At 41.8% G+C, this 21,432-nt stretch overlaps 1 protein-coding gene across 1 annotated transcript in view; it reads right to left on the reverse strand.

Annotated features, from left to right (window-relative positions):
* cntnap5a (contactin associated protein family member 5a) overlaps nucleotides 1-21,432 on the reverse strand; it is a 127,909-nt gene that overhangs the window by 54,296 nt on the left and 52,181 nt on the right. Inside the window, exons 7-10 of the mRNA XM_069663729.1 lie at nucleotides 20,153-20,296; nucleotides 15,715-15,982; nucleotides 5,848-5,991; nucleotides 4,491-4,650 (exon numbers count right to left, since the gene is read on the reverse strand). Of these exons, the coding sequence (XP_069519830.1) occupies nucleotides 4,491-4,650; nucleotides 5,848-5,991; nucleotides 15,715-15,982; nucleotides 20,153-20,296 (716 nt within the window). The remainder of the gene's footprint in view (nucleotides 1-4,490; nucleotides 4,651-5,847; nucleotides 5,992-15,714; nucleotides 15,983-20,152; nucleotides 20,297-21,432) is intronic.

Consider the following 21,432-nt stretch of genomic DNA (forward strand, 5'->3'; position numbering starts at 1 on the left):
TAATGCTGCAGTAACACCTCACAGTTTAGGATCAATAAAACACGCCTGTCTGTCAACACTTAGTTATTTTATCCTACGAGACATTTTTGTGAAATTGTGTCACAATTATCGTGCAAATTCTTGAGTTGTGGCCAAAACGGTTCCTTTGAAGGATTGCAGCGACCTGGACGTTTTAGCCAAACGTTGTAAAAATCTCTCCTGGCAGGAGGCATCGATGAGCTTTTACAAGAACAGGTTGGACATAAGGTCGCAGTGACCTTCGACCTTTGACGAATAAAATTCTGTTTATTCATCCTTAAATCCAAGTTTGAGCCACATTTTAAGAGGAAACCCTGCAGGCATTTGTGAGATATTGCCTTCACAACAGTGGGACGGATTAACAAACAGACGGCCCAAAAATGTATGTATAACATTAGAATATATATCACGGCTGGAACCAGAGAACTGAACATCAAAAACTCTTCTATTACAAGCAGCCAGAAACAATAACAATTTCCTGGCAGCGAAACAAAAGATCCTAATAAACCTTGGAGGCATTTACATTTGGTACAAAAAGACTTCCTTCCCTTGTTAGTGTTTGCAAACCTGATCTTTTATTTATCAGGTAAGCGAGACCCCTGCTCACTCTTCCCTTTATTCTGTTGTATTCAATTATGAACATCAGCTTTGGAACGCACCCAATGGAATAATTTGCTGTTTATTCATGTTTCAGTAAAAATCCCAAACAACTGTGAAATGAGGGTGTCTCAAACTGTGCCCTTGTCTGAATTTTAAAGAGCCGGCTGACACGTCGAGGCGTTCCTCTAAAAATAAAAGCATTGCTGTCACCTTCAGACTAGAATGCCCGTTAATGGGATTTTGACACAATGAGCGCTTCACAGAAATTTTAAACCGCGCTCTTCTGATTAATAGTCCCTTCCTCAAGCCTCCTTCAGTTTCACATAATTGCCGGCCTTTGGAGCATGCATCTATAATTTCATACACTTTCATCTCCCACCTATTAACTGCAGCGGAGCGGGCCAGCCGCAACATGGATAAGGTTGCAGCACTGGTTTAATTACCATCAAGCTATTTTCTGTTGTGTTCACGGCTGCCCTTACAGGTCATGGAATTACAGTAGGCAGCACACTTAAGTGCACACTGACCATAAATCGAGTCGCAGGGTTTAATTAGACACAGAGAAGAGGAGATTGACTGTGATAAAAGTTAATTCTCTCATACCCTGAGGTCATCCGACAGGCCGCGGTAAATGAAACTAAAGTTAACATCAATGCACTAAACATTTGCTCGGCCTCACATGTCTCGTCCTCGCGACAGATTTCAGAGACCACACATCAAAAAGTTTGGCTAATGTCAGCCACTCACACGTTTCATTTTAGCTCTGCTGAAAGTTTCTTTGTTGTCGGCTGCATAATGCACGTAGATGGGCTTTTTCATTTGTTTGATACATCAAAACCTTTCTCTGCTTGCATCTCTTTTTTATGAAACACGTTCTGCGGCGGCCATTAATATTTATCAGAGATTAAGGAAGGAAACGCATCAAAATGTTTGGCTATATTTCACATTTAGTTTTCATAGCTTCAATGCATTAAAAGTAAACTAAAGTAAAACTCTTGAAACACCGCTGTAAATACTGTTATTTATTTTACAATGAGTGCTCAGAGTTATTAATCACTTCTGCATCCCTGCAGAGCAGTCAGAGCCTGGCTTGATTCTCTCTCTGGTTTAATGGCAAAATCATCGCTGTGGTTCAGGTTCACTGTCCTCATCATCGTTATTTACAGTAACAGCTGCTTTCATAAATAAAAACTCAACCTGCCAAGCACGAAATGACAGGCAACCAAACAAAGCATCTGGCTGGTGAAGAAACAAGAACAGCTAAAGCTAAAGAGCAAAATGTTTCCTTCAGGAGCTGGTGGAGACCAAAGTAGAGCTTAAAGTGTCGGCTCCACATTTGCCGCACTAACGCCTGTTGTACAACTCTCTAAAACGTGAACAAAAATATAAATGACTACATGTTTAAACTGCTGTCTGTACCGTAGCTACATGTGCGAGTAGTTCTCAGTCTTATTACTCCACCTTCACGTCTGATACGTACAAGGGAGGAGGTCTGGAACAAACAACAAACTCACTTATAATTATTTTTTTGCAACAGGTATTAATTTTAAGACAGTCAAGAAACTTAAATACATTCAAATCTAGAGGAAAAATATGCCTTCAAACCCATGGTTCTCAACTGGTGGGTCGGGGAGCTGTTTTCAGATGTGGCAAAAATTCAATGCTGCGCTTTTATTTTGAAGGACATGGGTTCCCTCTGACGTGCGTGCAGTAGAAGTACAGTTAATGTATCCTCTGATTGGGTAATCCCAGCTACAGTTAAATTCACACTCTTGAAACTTGATGAGCCCGAGTGTAGTTACACTTATGTTTCACTTTTTTACTTTAATTGTGTTGAAAAAAGGCTGCTAGATTAATGATTTGTAGAGGGGATACTCGCACTGCCACCTGCTGGTGTGTTTTGTGAAGTTGACATACTGTGGGCACGGGGAAGCTGCTCTCTGATTGGTCAGAATTTCCATGTGGGAAAACTCCCTTAAGTAAACAAAGCGAGAGAGCACACTGATTGATCACACTCAACATGATCGCGGACTTTGATGTTTTGAGTTTTTTACTTTTATCCGACACCGTTCCACAGATCGATCAGTTCCATCTCCTCTCTTTTTTCGGTTTCCACAGGCTTTTGTGAACTTTTTAGGTCAGCCCATATTTCTATTTCCTCGTCGCTCCCCCGAGTCTGTCCTCTTCTCATCTCGCTGCGTGTCTCTACAAATGTCAGCACCTGTAAACTACAATGCACAGTTATGGTTTGTTTCCTGTATTTGGTCCTACTTTAAGTCCGTTTACGTTCTCACCAGAATCAAACGAAACTGACAGAGACCCGTCTTTTCTAGCGGACCGAGGTCCGGTTGTTTGGTCCTCACCAGAGTTTCATTCCGGCGTTCACACCGCCTAAACGAACCGCACCGAGGGGACAAACGCTCCAGGGTTCGGTTCAACCGGACTAAATAAGGCTGGTGTGAACCCGCCCTGTGATGTTTCGATCCATCTCAGGTCCAAACTGCACCGTTATATATATATATAAATATCATTAAGGAGCTGGTGGAGGGTCCGGAGGCGAGGCCAGTTGAGGACCGCTGCTCTAAACTACATTTACACCAGCTGTCTAAATTGTGTACTAGAATGAAACATGACAAACTCTGTACATGTACGATTCCATTGTAACCTTCATGAACTCCACAACAATAACACAAAACACTCTCTCCATCAGTTAACATCGCTAATGACAACGATTTCAACGACAGGAAAATAAAACAGTAAAAACACATTAACCTGGAGGCAGGACGGCTTTGACTCATCTCGAGCTACACGACATATTCAGTGTCACAATTTGTTCATCAAAAGCAAATAAAAACAGGAAGGGTTAAACTTCATGTTGGATTGTTTTCATGACAGCAGGTACGAGCTGGATCCGGGTTGATTTCTGGAGACAGATATTGGTCTGAGATCTGAGAAGCTCTAATTTAAGTGTTTGCTACTCTGCTGTAATGATTGAAATGAGATGATATTTTGGGGTTGTGTCAGTTCTTTTGCCCCCTGCTCGCCAAAAACTGATCACTGTCGAGAGCTCACCGAGAGCTCACCGAGAGCTCACTGAGAGCTAGTGATTATAAGAAAATATCTCGGCTTTTGTGCTCATCCATCAATAAGCTGGGTATTTTGGGATAAAGATAAAAAAAAAACACGAGCATGTGAAAGAGATTTATGCGTCTCAGCTTGTGAAAAGCAAACATCTCACTCCGTCGCTCTGTCATCTCCTACGGTGCATCCCTTCGTCCACTGACACCACAGACTGGCAGCGCTGTGGTGTTTGCGTTTCCTCTGACAGCGAACAATCTGGACTAGAAAGCAGGTAGTTTGAAGTGTGACAAAGAAGAGAGTCTCCTCGGGGCAAATACGTGCTAGAAAGCTGCGGTTTGCATGTTTGTCTCGATGCTATAAATGTTCGGAGCAGCATGCAGACATTCATCGAACTGGTAGGTCTGCCAATCCCGTGCACAGAGCCCACAGCTGTGCGGGATAATGAGGGAGAGGGAGCGGGAGGGGGGCCACACGGGCCAGTAGGGAGCAGCTTGTTAGCATAGTCCTCTGCCAGAGAGGGTGTTGTCGACTTTCTGTTGCTATTTAATTGGCTGATTCTGTCAGCGTGTTTGTGTCTATAGGACAAGATGTCAGTGACTTTCAGGCAGCTCTGCAGACAACACACTGCCATCTTCAAATTAACAATGTGGGCATGAATAACTCTCTGCTGCCAAGTCTCGTAATATTTCACAGGTTTTTTCAGTTTGACACTCTGACTGTTAAATGTCAGAGTTTCCTGTTAGTCATCCGTCTGCTAATTATATTAAAGTGTAAATAAGGAAATGCTTTACCTGTCTCTTATATTGCAGGTGTCAAACTGGAGCTCGTTATAACTTCCCAGCAGTCCTTGCTGTACTTGACTGAGATTCAGCGGCTGGCTGTTGATGAGTAAGAGCCGCATGCACCCCTGGAAGGCCGGAGTCAGGCGCTGACAGTCCATGGAGGGACAGCCTGGATGGGAATGACACATGATAACACCTTTAGTTTTATGTACAAGCGCTGTGAGCTTTCCAAGAAATATCCTGCTACAGTTTCTGTGTGTGAGCGAGCAGAAAAGTGAGTCCTGATGTTTAGAAGTGGGGTTGTAGGAGGTACTTATCCAAAGAGAGGACATTATCTGCAGAGGTGGTAAAAGTACACGCATTCTTTACTCAAGTATATTTTATATTTGTGCAGAAATGGCTCGTGCACAAGCAGTGTTTTTAACTTTTACTGAAGTTAAATTGACCAGGCTTTGTGCTCACAGAATAAGAGTGAAGAGAAACCTTTTAAAGGACGTTTGTACCTGCTGCTGTCCTGCAGCGCTAACTGAAGCTCACATCACATCAGGAGATTATTACACTGAAATCATTCCAACTCAATTTTTATCAGGATACTGTTAAAGTAATACTTTGTTAAATCACTTTCGATCACCCAGTGAGGTAACACAAAGGTGATTGAGCCCACTGATGAAAGCCTTCGGTCCGCCAGAGAGGGTAGGCGGAGCTCAGCGGCTGCTTTTCCGGTCAAATAAAGATAATTTTGTTCAAATGTGTAAATAAATTGCTTGTGATTCGTCTTACTCAGCCTGGTTCACTTTCATCCATGCCGCTGCGTCACATCCACTCGACGTCTGTTCTCAACAGTCAAGTTTCCCTCTTTTGTCTCTTTTCTTTTTACATCTTTTATTTGTCATGTTACGTCTGATGTGCCTGATATGCACTGATGGAAATGCCAAGGAATCATCTTTTTCCATGTCTTATTGTTCATCCATTTAGGCTGAAATCAGTCCTGATGTTGGGAAGGCGGCGCGCAACAAACATAAGCTGTAATTACCATCAAATGCATCGATGCAAAAGTGACAAGCCTGTTTTGAAAAAGCAAGAAGCAAAAAGGACGGATAGGGGAGGAGAAAATATTCAAAATATAGTGTATACTTAAAGGGATATTATTTTGAGGAGGACTGTTTTTAAGGGGGCTAAAGTGTCCGGCGAGGTATGTAGCCTAGCTTCCTTGTTGATACTACGAGCAGTTTCTCCACACAGACGCCCAGCTGACCCATCTGTTATAGGTATTAAACCACCTATTAGGTACCTCATTCAAACCCACTTCAAAACTATCCCTTTATGGTATCCTAATATTGCAAACACACTGTGTGCATCCACTCACCTCCGATGTAAATGTTGCCTCTTGTCTCTACCTGCTCCCACAGTTCGATGGTGGATGGCGGCTCTCCGTCCACACTCAGAGAGATGTGCAGATTCCTCACACTGAGGTTCACAGCGTGCCACAGGCCGTCGTTCACTCTGTGACCTGGAGAAGAACGTTTAACATTAGCTTCACTTGTAGCGCAGAAGGAGTTATGTGTTGTAGACCTGGAGGCTGCAAACTGGTACTTATAAGAGAGTAAAATGGAGTGGTAGTGTTTTGTTTGTTTAAAAATGAAAGTTTATTCACTTCTCCCATGTTTGGGATTAAAGATGCACCTTTTATGCACTTTTAATTTTGTGACAGCTGCCAATACTCCTGTCAAATCCCCGGCTTTCCTTTCAGCGCCGTCCCCTCCCACAGTTGTTTTATGTTCTTCACTGACGCACGAGACAGCCGCACAGCTTCAAGCGAAAATCTCTCCCTCCTCCGCTCTCTCACTTGTCAACAAAACTCCGACTGCATACGATCACATTTAGAGGAAACTAATGTGTAAATAAGGAGGATGTCAGCTCGTTCTTTTTAAACAAATACTTTAGATGCCTTCAGGCCAGTTGTGCACAGCAACTATGTCGACTACTGTATTTTAAACTTGTACACTTTACATCTCAGAGGGAGTTGTTGTAAAATATGAGACATTATTTCACCAAACGCTTTATAAAATATTTACAGTGAGGTTGCAACACTCATGCTGCTCATATTAAATAATAATCTGGAGCTACCTTACTTGCATATTGACAACTTTAAAGGGGAGGTATTATGCTTATTTTAAGCTTCACATTTCCCTCTGTGATACCTGTGGAGAAGCTTAGCAGCATTTACAGTTAAAAAAAACTCCTCATGTGTCTCACCCTGGTGCTCTGTGCAGGCGCTCACACAGCCTCTGCCTGAAACGACTCCGTCCCTTTAAGAAACCCCGCCCCTACAAGCCCGCTTTCTTCTGATTGGCCAGCTCTCTGAAGACTGCTAAGTGCAGCCTGCAGAGTGAGCTGAGAAGCCTGTGGATTACTCCAACATACTTTTACCTACAGACTTGAAACTTCACCCACGTTTAGTTTGGACATTGTAATATTACATGTCTTAAAATGTGAACAGCATGATACCCCCTCTTTAAGATGGGAAAAAACAGGGATTCAATTCAATTTGTATATGGCAAATTTTCAACCTTACCATCTATATGAGTGAGGTATTCATAGTTTTAGGCCCCGAAGAACTACAGAGCATTTCAGATTCGATTTCTAGCCTCGGCTCTCAGTTTAAAGCCACACTAGCTACGAAACTACAACACAAAGAGCGAAAATGGCACAAAATATGAGTGCAGAGGATGATATGGAGAAGGAACAGTTTTTTTTGGCTGACTCAGATATTCAGTCACATTAATCTGAGCCGAGGAAAAGCAGGCACTTTGTGAGCGGCTCTGCAGGCAGGAAAACCGTCTCAGTCAGATAACCACACACTGAGGAATATATATCTTGTATTGATTACATTCGAGTAATCATCTCCAAGATTTTCATTTAAATAAATGTCTGATCAGCCTTTGCATTTGCAGTATTACAGACTGGGTGTCGGTGGTAACAACTCAGCCAGCAGTGGTTGGTCTGCCAGAGAGGGTAGGCGGAGCTAAGCGGGTGCTTTTCCACTCTCTGCAAGTGTTGCGAGTAAACAGTAATCTACTATGGCTGAACAAACAAAGAAAAGATGGATGACTACAGATACAACTTCAACAAGAAGTGAAAATCCAAAGAGAAAGAAACAAACTCGACGCTCAGATGAAGCCAGATGAAGCCAACCGTGGACGTCCAACACTGTCTGGATATCTGGGGAGTGTGCTCCCATAATTATCGCCAGAGGTGGCGCCAAAGAGAAGGAAACTGTGATCTTCAAGATTAGCACTTTAACCATCAATGCAGATTGGAAATCCATATCAAACATGGCAATAACTCCCTTACAGTTAAGGATACAAATACTTCCTCCACCTCTGACGACAGTCACCAACCGGACAGGTGTCGAAGGCCTCTTCAGGTTTAGAGACACACTGATGCCATGAATGTGCACTTTTTCATTACACTAAACCCATGACCAAAACACTTTACCTTCCCTGCATGTAATCGTTTCCTCAAACAAGAACTGAGTGGGTTAAATATTCTCATAGTGAACTGTCTTCTGAGTGCTATAGTTCCCCGCCTGTTTAAATAGCTGAAAGCTGATCTTTGCTTTTAAACGGCCATTTGCTTAACCAAATATTTTGACACCTGGGACTTAAATTCCATCTGAAAATCAGTTGAAACCCACTCATCCTAAAATATTCCATTAAACCCCAAAAATGATGAGCAATAAGCCGACTCAGCTCGGTCTACAAACAATTTCTGTTAAATTGACAGCTCATTTCAGCGAGTCGAAGCTGTCAAAAGGACAACGCCTCGATGACAGCTGTGAATGGAAATTACCGAGCCACACCTCCACTCTGACCGTGTTAGTCCCAGACTGAATTAGCATCCAGATTGAGCTGTGCAGCGGCTCGGGAGCTCAGAGGGGACACGGCGGTCATGCAGAGTGCACACCAGGACTTATTTCAGTTAGTCTCAAACCCGATCTCTCCAGGCTCTTGGGAAAACTTGAGAATCTGTCTCGCAATCCAATGATGCCTTACGCTCACAGCACAACCTCCTTTTTTCATCCCTGAAGACTGCGAGTGCTATGGGCGCTTTTTCTCCACTCCATTAACTGTTTCATGGAACAAGCAGTGAAGCCGCGAGGGACCGCAGGCCGAGCATCAGTGAAAGTTTCCCTTCCCCCCTTCAGCTCTTATATATATCTCATCATCTCCAGCCTGTCCAGCTGTTTGCTAAGCTAGAAAGGTCAAAGCGCTATCTCTGCTGACACCGATTCTGTTTTGTTATTGGTGTGTCGTATCAGTGATCTGTGTGACAGTTGCTCAACAGTTGAGAAAACGTTCGCCCACACTTCCTCAGCCTGAGACGACACCAGAGCTCCGCTGCAGCCCGCGGGAAATACACAGCTTCATGTGACTTTACACGTTACTTCTGCTCCGAACGGTGGAAGCAGCTGCTTCAAATCCTCGACAGGCACGTGTGGCAGAAAATGCAGAGTGAGGTGAATGAAACTAAACTGTGAAACTCACAGCAAGCTTTCTCTGTATAAAAAGAATCTTTTAAATCCTGCTTTTAATTTGAAGAAATGAGTCAGAGCTTGAGTCATTTCTTTTCCCTGGTGTCTCATTTTTACTTTAGACGGATTTTAATTGATGCTTCCGTCAAACTTTTTACTGCTGTAATTGTCTTTTGGAATTTTTGTGTTGTTTTGATTTTTGCCCAGAGCGGCACATCGGTCTGCATTTTTGTATGAAGCAACTATTTAAATAAAGTTCTTCTTTTTATTCTGGCTTTTATTTTGGAATATTATAAAAGCTTGATTTAAAGATTTTATCTTCCATCCATCCATCATCTATACCGCTTATCTTGTTAAGGGTCACGGGGGGGCTGGATCCCAGCTGTCATTGGGCGAGAGGCGGGGTTACACCTGGACTGGTTGCCAGTCAATCGCAGCGCTGACACACAGAGACAGACAACCTTTGAGGCTCACACTCACACCAACGGGCAATTTAGTCACCAATAAACCTAACTAGCAAAACTGGGGTTTGAACCAGTGACCTTCTAGCTGTGAGGAAACAGCGCTAACCACTGCACCACCGTGCAGCCCAAGTTTTTATCTTAGTTTTTTAAATTATTTTCCCTCCCTGGTGTTTATTTTGTCTTATTTAGCTTTTAATAGATTTTTCATTTTAGATTCCTAAAATTTGATTCTTTTATTTTTAGACTTTGTAAGAGATTTTTTTTTTTTTCTATGTGAAGCTTGTTTGTATGAAAGGTTCAATATAAATAAAGTTCATTTGAATTCTTTCTTTTATTGTTATTGTAAGTTTTTATCTTTTTTTTTTTAACACTCTTATTTAATTTATAACATTATCTTTAATTGATTTCTTACATTTTATTGTTTTGTTAACGTCACTTTTTAATCTGGCAAAAAGTTTTGTCGGTTGTTGTCGATTTTTATTCAGATTTTCTGATGTTTTGTAGAAACGTTTTGTTATCTGAAGCACTTTGAGCTGCATGTTTGAATCAAAATTAGAGTTTGTCTTTTTAATCTGGCTTTTACTTTTTGTTATATAACATATTTAACATTTTTCTGTATATATTAATCTATAATTCACATATCTTTACTCTATTTATGTTTCCTTATTTCTTAATTCTTCTAATCTGAGCAACTGTGACGCACAAATGTTTCCCGGGGATCAATAAAGTATTTCTGCTTCTGCCCTGATTTTTTTGTCTAACTACTTTTTACTGGATTTTATTGTTTAGTTTTTTTGTAAAATTTTAGTCTTGAAAGTCATTTTTTTCTCTCCTTATTTTCCGAATGTGTTTGTTTTGTTCAGCACGTTTGAATAAAAGGCGTTTTATAAATAAAGTTTTGTTGAGTTCACTCACACTCGTCTCTGTACGGCGATAAAAGTTAACTTTCTGATTCTGTAGACACAAAAACACTCCTCGTTGGACTGCGAGACAAAGATGTTTGTGTTTGTGTTAAAAATTAGGCCCAAAGTGTTGAAAGTGCAGATCACTGCTGGGACGAACACAGACGTCTGCAGATCAATATTCTTTCCACATTAGCGCTCTTGTGCACTTAGCTAAAGTACAGCACTTTATCAAACCAGCTGCATTTCTCCCTCAGCTATTCTTTTGTCTACATGTCAGACTGGAGAGACGCAGCGTTAGTACAACGAGGCGATGTTGTAATAAGGCTGGAAAGTAAGAAGAGCAGGAGGTTAAATGTTGGAAAACTTTCATGATTTGAAAAAACTTGAGCGAGCCTGCAGCCAGGTTTAATGATTGCACTGAGACACCTCAGCTGCTCTTTACGTTTGACATTGCCAAGAGCAATGTGACACTGATGCACCTTGGGAGGCGAGCGGAGAGGAAGGGGATAAGACTAATAATTTATTCACTGTATTCACTTTTGATTGAAAATTCAATCGTCCCTCTTCTCTGGCTGATAACAGCGCTCTGCATATAGCGAAGAAGGACTGACCTCTTAGAGTCGAATCATCCACTGATCCAAAGTCAGCGTGCATTTTCGTGGCTAAATATTTGGCACATGTTGTCTTGTATTTGTGTTTTAGCTGTGTCATTGCAGACGGAGCCGAAAGGAGCACGACAGGCTGTAAACGCTACGATTCATGTCTCAAAATGACCCTTCAGTGTTCATCTTTCACCAGTTTTTAATGACAGCACAATTATCTTCACAATAAACAAACCTGCTAATAAAACTGTGAAAACTTCACATCATGTTTCAAACTTTATATCATGTTTACATCAGTGTTCTGCGATGGAGAAGGACATCAGGAGGGGCTGCACGCTGAGCTGCCACTGGCTTATTTTTAGGCCACTTTTTTATGGTTGGGATGCCTTCAGGGGCTGCACGCTGGTGCAAACGCTAGCACTGTCGCCTCGCAGCGAGAAGGTTCCTGGTTTGGATGTAGTGGTTCTTTCTGTGTGGAGTCTGCATGTTCTCCCTGTGCATGCGTGGGTACTCCGGCTTCCTCCCACAGTCCAAAGACATGCTCGTTAGGGTCATTGGTGACTCTAAAATTGCCCGTAGGTTTTAGTATGAGCGTCAAAGGTTGTCTCTATGTGTCAGCCCTGTGATTGACAGGTGATCAGTCCAGGTGTAACCCCGCCTCTCGCCCAAAGACAGCTGGGATAGGCTCCAGCCCCCGTGACCCCGAACACAATAAACGGTATAGATAATGGATGGATTGAGTGATTATTTTTTATACGGTTCTAACGGGCAGAATTCTTCCCAGAGGCCTCCTTTTCACCGATCAAACTGAGAAGCTGTTTCAGGTTAAAACGCGTGTCTGGCGCTCGTCTTGCGAGCCGAGCTGTCGCTAACTTTAGCTCTCTAGCTGATCTAAACGCTTCAACTGGTCACATGACGGTTAAAAACGAGGCTGACCTGATTCAAACTAAGAAAGTCTGTCTTAAGGGAAGGAACAAGGAACAAACAGTTGAGGCCTTTTATTGAACATCCAATTCTGACCAGCCGGGTACAGCCTCCAATGTCATGTTAGTAATGATTCTTTTGTGCCTGCAGCCGGACAATGTACTGCTGCTCTCTGTAGATGCACCAGACGTCTGCAACAAGTTACTTTTTAAACTTTAAATAACCCCGGCCCCCTCGCAGCACGCTCGTATTAACTGACCCAGCCAATCTCTGCACCACAACAATCAGATTTATCAGCAGTGAGTCCGGTTGTCTCCGCTTTGATCTCACTGTTTGGTTAAGATTCAGCACGTCCACTGTACAAACCTCCAGCTGCTCGCAGTGTTACGCACCCTTTTCACACCAGACGAGTATTACTGTGAGATCAGACTGCAATTAAGGAATTTACCCCCCACGTGTGTGTTTGATGCAGCTCATTCACACAGAGTAAATCTGCGTTTTACAGACATTTACAGAGACGATCCTGAGGATTAACTCTCAGTATGCTTAAAATGTTACAGGTCTACCGTGCTGAGTAGCTAGATGAGCCCCCTGAATTTGTAACCAAGATGCTATCGGAGCTCCGGCTCAATAATAATTTCGGCTTTGACCTCCACAAAACCCATCCAAGGAGGAAGAAGGAACAAGGAATCCTAATGAAAATAAGCAGATAAATCGCCCAAATGACTATCAGAGTGCACTGAAGTCAAACTGAGATCAGACTACCTCATTACTCTGCTAAATTAATTTAAAACTTTTACTCCGTCTTGCTGTTTGTTATTGCAAACAACTAAAGGACTCCAGGTCATACTCCTGCAGCTCTGCGGCTCAGGCTCCCTGGTGCAGAGAGGTAATTTAATGCAGCTGGAGGTAAATTATATAAAAGGGAACATTGTCCCTTAGCTGTGGTTGTCTTCTTCATCTATATTTCCCTGCAGCCCACCATCTGCTGCAAGTCTGCCTTCCCCCAACAATCACGGTGATCTGTATTATGTTTGCTAAGCAATCCCACACTGACGATCCAGCGATATTTTTCCTCCAAGTAATTCCAAGGAAAACAAACTTTTTTCAGTTTATTGAGCACAAAGGTGATAAAAGTGAGTCGGATGAAATTACAGAAGCACGCCGACATGTTCCGTCTTCACATGGAGGATTAGGACACCATTGTCTTTCTCTCTCTCTGCAGAGCGAATCACGCACACACAAGCGGCCGCGTGGAGGTGGCACAGTCTATACTGCAAAAAGGGCATTTTGGGGTCAGCGTGCTCATGTTCCCCTAACAAGAAAAATGCCCCAGTGCACTCATGTGGAAGGTCGAGTTTAAGGTTATACATCTTAGATTTAGCATCAAGATTACATTTCAGCCCAGGTGTATTGGAGCTGGCCTGGTTTCTGACTCGTTCTGGCCTCAAAAGGCTTTTTAATTAATGCAGGAAATAAAGTCGGGGGTTCACTTAAAGGTGCCCGGTGGAGTTTTCTAGTTAGCAAACAAAAGTTATGCTTACATTCAGGGTTACTCACTAAAATAAGGAGTGAGTCCTTAAGCTCGGAGAAATGTATTGAATGCATTTTCTTCCTCATAAAACATTTACAAAGGCCGTTGTTTAAAGCTCCTCAAATCCTGCTTTGTTTACATCCATGTTTATTAGCTTGCGGCCTTCTGCTTCCTCGCCGCATTGACATTGAACTGATGCTTCGCTGGGCTGTGTGTTGAATACTTTAAATATGTCAGAGGAAGTTCTTGATGATGTGATTTGGAGAGGTAGCTGTCCTTTATCCACACTTTTGAACTGCTTTACCGCTTTAAAAATGTACTGTACTTTTATGTATTCCTTTTTTTGTTTTTACTTTTTATTACTATAATAAATAATTGGGTGATTTTCCTTTTTTTTACACGTTTATTTCATTCATTTCATCGTGTTTTCATCATATTTTTTTTTCCATCTTATTATATTTATGGCTGTATCCCTGGATTTTCCTCATTGTAACAACCTGCACTCTCAGGTCGGTTCTGTTGCAGCCTCCACTGTCAGGCCCGGAAATGCACGCAACAAATTACAAAATAAAATCAGGTAGATGCTTACGGTTTTAGCGTTTCAGTCATTTATATATGTCAACTGTTCTACTATTACGCTGGCTAACATGGCTTCTCATTTGAACGACCCGATATCGAAACCAAGAGATCGATCTTTAATAATGTGTAAAAACGTCTGATCACTCACGTTTTTGAGCGCTCCTGAACGCAGCACGACTCAGTGCATCCCCTCGAAACACGTCAGTGAGGGAGACATGCCAGGACTTGTTTACTGCAGCTACTACGGAGACATCAGTGATCGTCGACGGACTCTTTTTATCATGTGTGCGTCCATGACTATGTAAGCTAGTTTTGCTGTGATGTTTATGTTGCTCTCTGTTAGCGTCGGCTTTGGCTGCGAGTGTATTTTCAGCGTGTTGTTACACAGTATGCCTTTCCCTATAACTCTCGTGTGGCTTTGTTCTTCGCGCTGTGAGATCTCATGGCCAAATTTCGCACAAGTTGAACCCCAGTTTGTTTAATCAAAACCATGAGCCAGATGTTCAGACTGAAAACCTGAAACTGGACAAAATGTTAATCAGCTGTCTAATTCATAAAATTAAGTTAATATTGTGTTGACCGTTGTGTGTTTGTCATGTTAAATAAAAAGTACATGATGTAACTTCTTTGGGGTCAATTCTTATTGTTAACATTAAAAATGTTGATAGTGCACCAGATTAGAGGCGCACTGATATTGTTACTGAAATACCACAAAGAAAAATCGATATCGAATCGGGACCTTGTGAATCGGAATCGAATTGAATTGAGTAACTGATACCCGGCCCTACTTATTAACTACTTCTTACTAACGGGAGAGAAACATAAAGCTTGTTTAGTCTGCAGCTGCAGCTTACAGCTCTCCTCTCTTTCTAAATAAAACACACTTCTCATTCAGAATTCCCCTTTGAAAAATAACCAGCTCAATTTAATATTAAAAACAGACCTCTGTCAGTATTTTGTAGGACCCTAGAACCTAATATGTCTACTCGTAGGCTACTGTAAATCTGAAGACCTTTAGAGGAAATAATGACCTATTTATTTTCATTTATATTTTAATTTGAAATATATAAATGACTAAAACGCTAAAACCAGAAGTATCTACACAATTTTATTTTGTAATTTCTTGCGTCCATTTCTGGGCCTGACAGTGGAGGAGGCCTGACAGTGGAGGTGGCCTGACAGTGGAGGAGGCCTGATAGTGGAGGTGGCCTGCAGCCAGACCCCTCTCCATTGTAAAGCACTGTGGGCGACATTTCTCGTATAAAAGGTCCTATAAAACCACAGTTTATCATCATTAGAGCTTAAATTTCATGCTGAAAACAAAAGACATTAGTTCCGTTGTATTTCACATTAAAGAGGTTTAAGAGCTGCCGTCCTCCTTTGCGCTTCCTCAGGTTGTTGCCATATTTTTACTTGTTTAAATGTTTTTTCAGGTTGTACTTTTTGTTATCCAAATAGAGGGTCTAAGGACTGAGGGTTTCTTATGCTGTACAATCTCTAAAGCCTCTTGAGGCAGTAATACTAGCCTATATAAAAACAATTCTCTTGACTTCTCTGACTTGAAGGTTACATCAAGAATTCGTCTGTAAGAGTGAATAAATTCAGAGACTGTAGCCACAATCACTCGTTATTCAGCGCACGCATCAATGTGTGTTTTTTTCCACGTGTGTGTGTGTGGCCCGCGGACTCACCAGCAGAGACCTCTGATTTCTGTCGGCCTGAGCTGTGGAGGGTCAGGTGCAGCCGGCTGTTGCTGATCTGCAGCACCAGTCTCTGGGGCTCCGGGTCCAGCTGCACGGAGAGCAGCAGCCCGTCCGGGTTCCACGTTCTGAACTGGAGGCGGGTGGAGAAACCCCCAGTGGCAGATGCTGCTGACGGCAGCGACAGGAAGCTGCTGCTGGAGCTCAGAAAGGTGCAGGCCACCAGCTGGGGCTGCGAGCACGAGAAGGTCACATTGCCCTGGAGGACGACAAACCACAAGGACACGGATTTAATTGTATCTTCAGCTACATGTCAGTGCAAGCAGCTCTCGGGAGAAATTCACTGTGATATGTCTGGAAATAAATGTCATGTTGATTTGCTCAGAGAGAGGACAGATGGTTTAAAGAACCATGAGCAGAATCTGACCCGGCAACGATAATGAAATGTAACCGCTTGATTGAATCATTTCACTGATTGTCGCTTAAACATCGGGAGCAATTTGTACTACTTGAAAATTTTACTTCATAATAACGACAAAGGGTTGCAATATTTTGCAGCATATTGTATAAAAATGTGACAGATTTCAAAAAACATGATGATTGATTGACATGTGGTGAAAGTAAACCTCTCTTATATTTGTCCTTTAAGCTCGATCCAAGACATGTTTTTCTCACCTGAACATAAAGATTGGAAAGATGGTGAAACAGCAAAATCTTTGACTAAACAACAAGTGCACGTCGGCGCTGAGATGTCACCTGTTGGTTTGTGTACTACAGTTTTGAAGCCTTGAGTCGGCACAGTTGCTATCTTGTGGAGCCAGATGTGACCATATTTGGACCCGAGGGTGGAGCCCGGGAGAAGAAAGGGCGCTAATGCTGGCGCTAGTTTGGTAAACTTATGAGCATTTTATATCTCAAATAACAAACTAGTGACTTAAACCGTGTCTCCAAAAATGTGGAAGTATTCCTTTAAGAATGTCACATAGAGCCAATGAAAGATTGAAGCTCCAAAACCACCAAAGTAAGCAGTCTCTAGGTCGAGTCCATTAAACGTATTTGCTCCAAACCAACATGTTAGAGCAGCCAATATCAAAACCACTAAAGTTTACATTTCAGTGTAATTCCGTGCGGTGCAGAGGTCGTGTTAGGTACATTTAAACACAGACGTGCTCGTGTCTGCTGAGGTCAGAGTCCTATCAGCCCCGGTGCCTGCAGGGCAGCGCAGAGCAATCACCGCTCTTTGCCTCTCAATGTGATTCCCTCCCATCAACCTCAGGGAGATAGTCCCATTGAAATTCCATTACAGCTTTCATCATGACAGTCTCTCTCCACCTCCCTGCTTCTGTTGTCAGTAAAGGCCTTTTAAAGCAGCAATCAGGCGTTGACGGCAGAGGGTGTCTCAGATGAGATGTGGCTTGTGGCTCTCGGTCTGACCGATCTGATTTGTGTGGGAAGCTGACTCTCTAAATGAATCCATTCACACACTTGGACTTAATGATACAGCAGTTAGGATCACAGTGGATGTCATGATTGTTTTCACTTTATTCTCTCTCCTTCCAGTTCCTGAACAGAATGTCTCAAATCTGACTGATCAAATATTGTCGCAGATCACCTGAGAGACGAATGTGGAGCCTGATATCACGGAGAAATACAACCACTGCTTCAATTTTAGCCACACTAGCGGCATGGCTCTGGGGATATCAATGTCAGACTGTTGGATCGATCGGTCCATCGTTTTATTGCAAAAAAGTATTGGACGGATCGCTTATGAAATTTGCTAATCCTGAAGATCTCCAGAGTTTTTCTCTGGCACAATCATCAGATTCACATGAGTGCACTGTAAAAACAGTCTGTCTTAATAAAAGAAGTAAATTAACTGAACTCGATCCTAATGAATTAGCAGTAACTTGAAAATGCTTATTGTGGTACTTACGTCACAAATTTTTGGAACACTTTAAGTTGCAGTAATTGATTAGTTACATTAACTTATTTAGTCTAAATTGAGTTCATACTATTTTTAAAAATGGTAAACCCCACCCGAGGGCTGCTCTGATGCAGAGTGACCAGTTTTTGCCGGTTCAGACGAGTTAGCAAAATGTATTAAAATTGCATCTGATACAAAGAATTTTACTGTATTTGTTTTGTGTTCATGCAGCTTAAAAGGTTTAAGGTAATCGGTTTCCTCAATTGAAATGAGTCGACACAGGAGAGTATTAAGATAAACTACTTTACTAAGTTCATCTTAATTGATAAGTTCTAAATCTTCACTCATTTTAAGTTCAATACACTGAATGGAATGAGTGCTGTTCACTACATTTAGTTATGTTACTTGGATTGCAAGACATTCAATACTCACATTAATGTTCCCAATGTCATGACATTTTATATCACCGTAATCAGGTCAAATAGTGCTAATTAGCCAAAGCTAGCATGCTAATATGCTAAACAAAGATGGCATAAAAAACTTACCTAAACAGTAGGATGTTAGCACAGTGTCCATGTTAGCATGTTCTTGTTAGCATTTAAGCTCACCTTCACAGAGCTGCTAACATGTTAAATGTAACCTTGTTTGAATTTGCCTTTTAGTGCTGATTATTTAAGCGCCGTCAACAGGTTACATTTTTGAGTCCAGTACTTCAGTCTCTGACAAAATGTCTCCAAAATTAATGCATTAGCTATACTTGGAGTTTAGAGCTGATTAGTAAATGCTAGCATGCTAATATGCTAAACAAAGGTGGCATAAAGGGCTAACATTATACCTACCCAAACATTAGGATGTTAGCAATATCACTGTGTCCACGCAAGCATGTTCTTGTTAGGATTTTACCAAAGCACAGCTAAGCTCAGCCTCACAGAACTGCTAGCATGTTACCTTGCATGCATTATACTTGCTAAACAATAGGCATTAGCATTATCAGTGTGACCGTGTTAGCATGTTTATGTTAGCATCTAATTCAAAGCGCATATCGGCCTCACAGAGATGCAGGCTTTGTTACATTAACATTTCTGAAGGTAAAATTACTGCAGGTTTCTACAATTTGTTATTCATTAAACTCAGTATTATTGTATTGTGAAAGTTACACACTGACTGACTGTGTTGCCCCAGGAGACGCTTCTGTGATAATCCAAAGGTTGCGTGTGCAGGAGCATGACCATATTTAAATATCTGTTTACAAAGCCACCTTAAATCACACAGGTAGAGTTCTGTAGTAGATAAAGTGAGCTGACCTGTTAAAATGGAGGAGCAAACACTGTTATAGTGGTATCAAATAGGAGATGTGTGTTTGTACAGTGCATTCAGCCACATTTGTTCACATCAGACAGCTGTCATTAGATAATCTCTGGTTGTCACTCTCAGCAGAGTCTCCGGTCTGACTTGTAGCTCTCTACGCTGAGCTACAGAATTACACTGAATTGCAATATATCAGTTTACAACATACTAAAATGCATTACTGTATACACAGTTTCTCCTCTCTTATTTCTGTATGCTCACCCGCTTTCTCTCTTTAAATATCACTGAATTAATTTCCATCCCTACTAGAGATTCTCTGCGCCGCGAGACGGCTTTCAAAGGGCTAAGTGCTTTCTTACATCTCTGAGCTTTTAAACGCACTAAATATGAAAAGGGCCACACTGAGAAGTCACTCAGGCAGACTCAGCGTACATCTACACGGGCAGATCTTTCCTGACCTGGAACAGAGTGGTTTCCTTTTTGTCAGCAGTAGAGATGACCAATGGGTTGATAAAACATTAGCCGTTTAGCTTATCGGAGGCAAATAAGTGCGAGATAAAGTAATGAGAAATCTTGATACAGAAATGCAAAACATTTATTTAAGCTCATTTAGAAATGGTGACACTTTAAATATAGAATTCGCAAGTGAGTTTATCTTCAACTATATTTTCAGGCTCAATAAATATCTCCTTGAGTTTGGTATTCTTATAAAAATATTGAGTATTTTCACATGTCTATGCTGATTTTTAAACTCACAAAAATCAAATCAGTCACTCTCACGCTCTTCAACAGACAGATCTAAAGCATTCACCAGTGTACGAGAGATGTGAGGATTAGTCGATTAATTGATTAGTCTTTTAAAGAAAATTAATTGCCAAATACTTTGATAATTTATTAATAGCAAAAGATATTTGTCAAGCAAAAATCTCAAACATTTGCTGGTTCCGGCTTCATAAACAAAAGCATTTCCTGATTTACTTTGTAATTCATGACAGTAAATGGTTTTGGACTGTAAGTTAGACACATGGCACAAGCTGAACAACTAATCAAATAACCATTAAAAGTATCAGCAGATGAATCGATAATGATAATAAATTCTTTCTGCAGACCTTGCACTGAATGCATGTGGACAAAAGCTGATGCACTCGAAGCACATGCCGCAAAAATATGAGAACTGTGAAACTCTATGCAGCTTACCACGCTGTGTATTTGCGGCTTGCGTCTCTTGGCCAGGTCTATGATATTGATCCCATTGTAGTAGAGGTTTTCCATGCAGCCGTGGAAGTTCTTCCTCAGAAAGGTGCCAGGTTTACCAGGCAGTGGGATGCCTCCGAAACTCAGCTTTGAAGGAAGGAAACAGAGGAGGCAGAGACCTTAGCACCAGATGCAGAAAATTGATCCGGTGTAAACAAGCACAAACATTTTTTTCCATGTCATGTAATAATTTATAAAATAAAATTCCCTTCTGTATTTAACTGCAGGATGAACTACCACTATTTAAAAACCAAGCTGTAAAATGAAAGATGCACACATGATGACTCAGCAGTGAGAAACAAAACCCACTCACAGGATCCCAAAATACATCCTTAATGCTGCAGCAGTTTGGGAAAGACCTTTGCTCTTGTGCACATAAAGTGGTCCTCAGAGAGACGGCTTTCCTATTTTGGTGTGGAAGAACTTGGCTGGCCCGGACAGAGCCCTGACCTCAGCACTATCAAACACCTCGGGGATGAACTGGAACCCTGACTGAGAGCCAGACCTTATCACCCAACATCAGTGTTGGACCGCAGTAAAGCTGCTGAGACTGGATGGGGAGCAAATCCCTGCAGCCAGGTTCCAAAATCTTTTTGAAAGCCTTCCCAGAAGAGTGTAGGCGGGTACAGCAGCAGATTAATCCCCGTTTTGGAATAATATTATTGTGAGTCACATGCTGGCAAAATGTAAGGGGTGTCTGCCTGCATTTGGTCAATCCAGGAGCTGCATTGGCTGCCATCGTGCTCATTCAAAATGCACCTTTGATGGTGATAATTTTAGCTAAACCCACATTAATGATGTAATGCTCAAAGACTGAGGCTGCAGCTAACTTTTGGAAACGCTTAAAACCTGGTATCTTTTTTATTTGCTCTTAAGAGCCGCATGAAAACCACCTCTGTGGAGACATCTAAAGCTTTACAGACCTGCTGTGACGAGTTGTGTTAGCTTAACTATGATGAGATCATTACTTTAAGAAGGCATGATCACACGATGTAATTTCTTACCAAATAATACCAAAGACGTAGTTAGATAATGTAGTGAAGTTGCATGGGATCATGGGAGTTGTTGTCTACGCAGTAAAAGCAGCCGCTTAGCTCCGCCTACCCTCTCTGGCAGACCAACCACTGCTGGGTGATAAAAAACGTGTCACCAACTGGGCGAATGTCTCCACAGACAGACAGTCTGTAATACTGCAAATGCAAAGGCTTTCATCAGCGGGCCAT

Source organism: Semicossyphus pulcher, unplaced genomic scaffold (genome assembly GCF_022749685.1).
Source record: "Semicossyphus pulcher isolate SPU_LCO1_2020_fin unplaced genomic scaffold, fSemPul1.0.p SCAF_15, whole genome shotgun sequence".
Lineage (NCBI taxonomy): Eukaryota > Metazoa > Chordata > Actinopteri > Labriformes > Labridae > Semicossyphus > Semicossyphus pulcher.